The 5144-nt window shown below is 51.3% G+C and overlaps 1 protein-coding gene across 1 annotated transcript; it reads right to left on the reverse strand.

Annotated features, from left to right (window-relative positions):
• Positions 1-2110: 2110 nt before the first annotated feature.
• Positions 2111-3445, reverse strand: LOC148377229 (uncharacterized). Its single transcript, XM_088368291.1, has one exon. The coding sequence runs from the start codon at positions 3443-3445 to the stop codon at positions 2111-2113; it is 1335 nt and encodes a 444-aa protein (XP_088224417.1).
• Between the last annotated feature and the right edge of the window lie 1699 nt (positions 3446-5144).

Raw genomic sequence — 5144 nt, forward strand, 5'->3', positions numbered from 1 at the left:
GAAAAAGGTGCGCAGCCTACCGATACTTGCCGGGCAATTCTTTCCTATACCGGTGTACTTTACAAGAAGCACCTGAAGGGAGGTGTTGCCAAAGGTGCATTCGATCAAGCTGAGGCCGATCGCCGTTTTGATGAATGGGTCAAGGTGCGTGAAGACAAGGTTCAGGCGAAGAAAGAAGGTCTTTTAAAGGACACTGATGTCAAAGAGAAGGCACGTCTTGATGCGGAGAAGAAGAAGGCACAAGAAATAGCTGCGGCGGTAAGCGCGAAGCTGGCCGCAGCTGCTGGTGTTGATGTGGCTGAGGAGGAGACCTCGGCAGAGGAAGCCGGAGCTGAAACCCCAGCAGAGGCAGAGGCTGAAGCACTGGTGGAACCGCAAGTAGAAGAAGCACCTGCCGAGGAACCAAAGGTTGAAGTGCCCAAAGCAGAAGAAACACCAGCTGGAGCGCCTAAGGTCGAAGAACCAAAGGCAGAGGAACCCGAGGTGGAAGACACACCGGCTAAGGAGGAAACACCGGCTGCGGCGGATGATTTGACGAAAATCGAAGGAATTGGTCCGAAAATAGCTGAAACCCTTACGGCGGCTGGAGTGGCTACTTATGCGAACCTAGCCAAGGCAGAGGTGGCCAAATTGACCGAGCTGATTGCAGAGGTCAGGGGTAAGCACGTGCCTGACACTTGGCCCAAGCAAGCGGAATTAGCTGCTGCTGGTAAGTGGGACGAGCTCAAAAAATGGCAGGACGAGCTGGACGGCGGTAAGCCGGCAGAAGATGCACCTGCACCAGAAGTCGTTGCCGACAGCAAGTCGGAAGAAGAGTAAGTGAGTAATGCCTCCCATGAACCGGGAGAAGCTCTTGCGAATAGGTGTGGTTCAGAAGCCTTGGGGGCACAAAGGGGAACTGATTATCGATTTCATCGCACATGAGGTAGAGGATTTGTTGCCTTCTGGTTGGTTGTTCATCGAAGTAGACCAACAAAAGGTGCCGTTCAGATACGCTGCATTGCGGACACATAATCGACATGGTGCACTGATTGTATTCGTAGATTGTGCAACTCCTGAACACGCAGCCTTCTTTGTTGGTCGAACCGTTTTTGCACCGCCTGCCACAATCGTGAATGAAAAGAATGCGGTAATCACAACGGCGAACCTTATCGGCGTTCACGTAGTGGATACAACGCATGGCGACCTTGGACCCGTTATACGCAGTGAGGGTAGTGCCATGCAAACACTTATTGTGGTTAAGCTCCAAGACAATGAACTCTTGGTTCCTTTGGCCGAAGACCTGATAGAAGGCTTCGACCCTTCCAGCAATACGCTTACCGTTCGCACCCCGCCAGGCTTGATCAATATGAATCTGGATTAGGCCATGCCCAAGGGAGTCTTCTTAGCAAAATGGTTTACGGTCCACCAGGACAGATGTGCCATGAAGGTTAGTACCGACGGCATCCTGCTCGGTTGTTTGGCACAGGTGCACGGTGCCTTGCGGATTGTGGACATCGGCGCAGGTACAGGCATCTTGAGTCTAATGTGTGCCCAGCGCAACGCGCGAGTCCGCATTTTGGCGTTAGAGTTGGAGCGTATGGCCTGTGCGCAGGCGTTCGAGAATGTTCAATCGTCTCCTTGGGGCGATAGGATTGAAGTGCAACACGGCGACATTAGGACTGTTAAGAAAGGTCTTTTTGATTTAGCAATCTGCAATCCTCCCTATTACCAAAACGACCTGCGCTCAGCCAAAGAAGACCGGAATCTAGCCATGCATGCCACGCACCTCGATTTGTGTACTTTATTTTCATCTGTAGCGTGCTTGCTGCGTCCTAATGGCACTTTCTGGTCAATTTATCCCTTCGCACAGAAGGAGCAGTTCGTGGCTGCAGCATCACTCGTGCGTTTATATCCTTTCAGCAGCACTGCAGTCACCTATCAACGAGGTAAAGGGCCTATGCGCGTGGTCTTTGGGTTTTCAGGCAGTCAAGGTTCACACGAACAAAGGCAGCTTACTGTGCAAGAAACCGATAATCGGTACACAGCGGACTACTTGGAGCTAACACAGGAGTTCCTTACCAAAAAAGGCTCCGACTGAACGAACGGAACAAAAACCAAGGAAGCACGCTTACACCTCCCGCTCTTTGAAGACCATGCCGAGTTCCGCTAAGCGGTCCAGTACGGGGTCGTAGATATCCGACGTTAACGGCATGGTGACACCGCTCTTTTGCAAATCGCCGTTGAGTATCATCTCAGCGGCAATTGCAATAGGCAGCCCAACGGTGTCGCTCATGGCCGTATAACGTTGGTCTTTTCCTTCAACAACAAGAGAAGCTTCAAGCTCTTGACGTTTTCCGTCCTGCTCATACCCAAACCGATGCCACATGACGATCATGTCCTTGTCTTCCGGTTTTAGTACCCATTTTTCTTCAAGCAGTTTTTGCAGAATTGCGGCAGGGCTAGCATCTGCCAACCCGATCTGCTCGTTACCGAACACGCCCAACCAACGCAGTTTTTCCAGTACACTGCCCCGGCGGTCCAAATCCAGGTATTTCGCCAAATTCTCTTCCATATCCAAGCCGGGACCGGGTGGGAGGAAACGGGCAAAGAATTCCTTCCAGGCCATTTCTGGCTGGCAGGGAACGGTATAGGAATCGTCTGTACATCCCAGTTGAACGAACACGTTCCAGGCGGCACAAAATCCTTCTTTCCGCAGGGTACCACGGGTAAGCGTCGGAATCTCCTCTAGGCCATAATATGCTCGGTACTTCAATGAGTCGCGGTTGGCGTAGCCCTCAAAAGACCCGTATCCATCAACGCGAATCGGGTGTACGCGGGTAAATAAGCGATGGTATGGAATGAACCTTATCCGTTCATTGCGCACGAACCGCGCAGCACCTCCTTGGCCAGCCAGCACCACATTTCGTGGGTTCCAGGTAAATTTGTAGCCCCATGGATTGTCATCGCTGTCCGGTGCGATCAAGCCTCCCGTGTAGGACTCGAATGAAACCATTTTGCCACCGTTGCCGCGTATGCGGTCCAACACCCGCATGGCGCTCATATGATCAATGCCGGGGTCCAGCCCCATTTCATTGAGAACGATAATACCAGCATTCTTTGCGGCTTGGTCCAGTTCCCACATTTCATCTGGCACGTAGCTGGGTGTAGCGACATGGGTTTTCAGTGCAATGCAGTCCTTGACCACGTTCATGTGCAGGAATGCGGGTAGCATGGAAATGACCAGATCGTGCTCGGACACCAATCTGCGTCGCGTATCTTCATCGTCCGCGTTGAAAGCAAGAGCGCGGTGTCGTTCACTGGCTCCACCAATGGCCTGTCTTGCCAAAGTGCTGTCCCGGTCACCTACGGTTATCGACAGGTCCTGTTCCGCCGATCGATTGATAAGCCGGTCAATAAGTGATGAAGCCGAACGGCCCGCACCGAGTATGAGAATCTTGCGCATGTTCAGGATGCGCAAACTAGATACTCGTGCTTGGGAAATTTTTTACGGCACGACCATTGTTTCCACATCATGGCATGGCAATTGTCCGCAACAGATCAGCATACTTTTACGCCCCTTGGGCCAGATATAGGAATACTGCGGTCAAAATGCGTATAGCCATGAGAGTACCTGTACATATCTTCTTCTTCGTTACCTTTCTAGTGGCAGGTTGCACGGGTTCAAAAAAAATGGCCAAGAACGGCAGCAAGCTCGATGAGGCGGGGCTGTATGCCGAGGCCGCCGGTATGTATTACGAGTCGCTGCGCAGGGACCGCAGTAACGTTGATGCACAAATAGGGCTCAAGCGAACCGGGCAGAAGCTGCTTAACGACAAGCTCGCTGATTTTTTCAAGGCGAACGCTTCAGGTCAAAAAGAAAAGGCCGTGAACGCTTATCTAGAAAGTGTCGACTACCAAGAACGGGTAAAGTTTTTTGGTGTTCTGCTGAACATACCGGACCACTATCAACAAGATTTTGAAACCGTGAAGAACGCACTCTTGCACGACTGGTACGTAGAAGGTCAAGATCTCATGGCGGAACAACGTTTTGAACAGGCTGAGGGTATCTTCACCAAGATTGGCAAACTTGACCCAGCGTTCAAGGATGCGGAATACCTGCGGCAAATAGCCCTAGTTGAACCGCTTTATGCGGAAGGGCTGCGTGCCTTCGAAGAAAAGCACTTCCGGATTGCGTATGAAAAATTCGAGAAGGTCCTTGCCGGAGACGCTGGCTATAAGGACGCAATTCAATTAAAGAAAGCATGTGTAGAAAAGGGCCGTTACACGATTGCCGTACCCGCGTTCAAGAACAGTATTCACAACCAGCAGGTGACCGATCAAGTGAGTCTCTATGCAATGCATGACCTAGCCAATGTGAACGACCCGTTTATCAAGGTGGTCGATCGCGATAACATGGACAGGATACTTCATGAACAGAAGTTGGCACTTTCTGGCGTGCTGGATGAAGCCAGTGCGGTCGAGGTAGGTAATCTATTAGGCGCACAGGCCGTGCTTGTGGGTGAGGTGGTTGACTACACAGTACATCGAAGCAGCCTGAAGAGCCAACGGCGTATTGGCTACCTACAGTACAGGGCAAAAGTCACGAACCCGGAAACGAAGGAGGTGCGTACAGTTACCAAATACCGAAAAACCAGTTACCAGGAGTACACGCAAACGGCTTATGCCAGGGTACTAATCAACTATAAACTCATCAGTATGGAAACGAGCGAGGTGTTGTTGAGTAAAGTAGTTGATGAGAGGGTTGATGAGCGTGTTTACTATGCGAAGTATGATGGCGACCGCAGCAAATTGTTTCCTGCCAAGACCGATGGTAAGGTTAATGCCAGCAACCGCGCTCGCAGGGAATTGAGCAGCTTGCTGGGCGCAACGCAACAACTTCCCAGCAGCGCCGATATACGAAACCAGGCATTGCATAAGGCATGTAGTGGACTTGCGTACAATATCAGCAGTTCGTTGGCGGATAAACTACAATGAAACCCTTGGCAGTCATATTGTTGGTGATTGCATTGGTCGGCTGCATTGGGCAACGTGAGATGACAACCGAACAGAATGCCTCCAGTTTTATGCCCAGCTGGCTGCACCAACGCCCTGCTAGCTCCACGGATTATATAGGCATTGGGGTCGGAAATAAAGATCGCGCG

Source organism: Syngnathus floridae, unplaced genomic scaffold (assembly GCF_059516105.1).
Source record: "Syngnathus floridae isolate MCC-2025c unplaced genomic scaffold, RoL_Sflo_1.0 HiC_scaffold_289, whole genome shotgun sequence".
Classification (NCBI taxonomy): Eukaryota; Metazoa; Chordata; class Actinopteri; order Syngnathiformes; family Syngnathidae; genus Syngnathus; species Syngnathus floridae.

What these genes read in the sequence shown, in the direction of transcription:
- LOC148377229 (XM_088368291.1), bottom strand. Translation starts at nt 3,445, where the DNA reads ATGCGCAAGATTCTCATACTCGGTGCGGGCCGTTCGGCTTCATCACTT.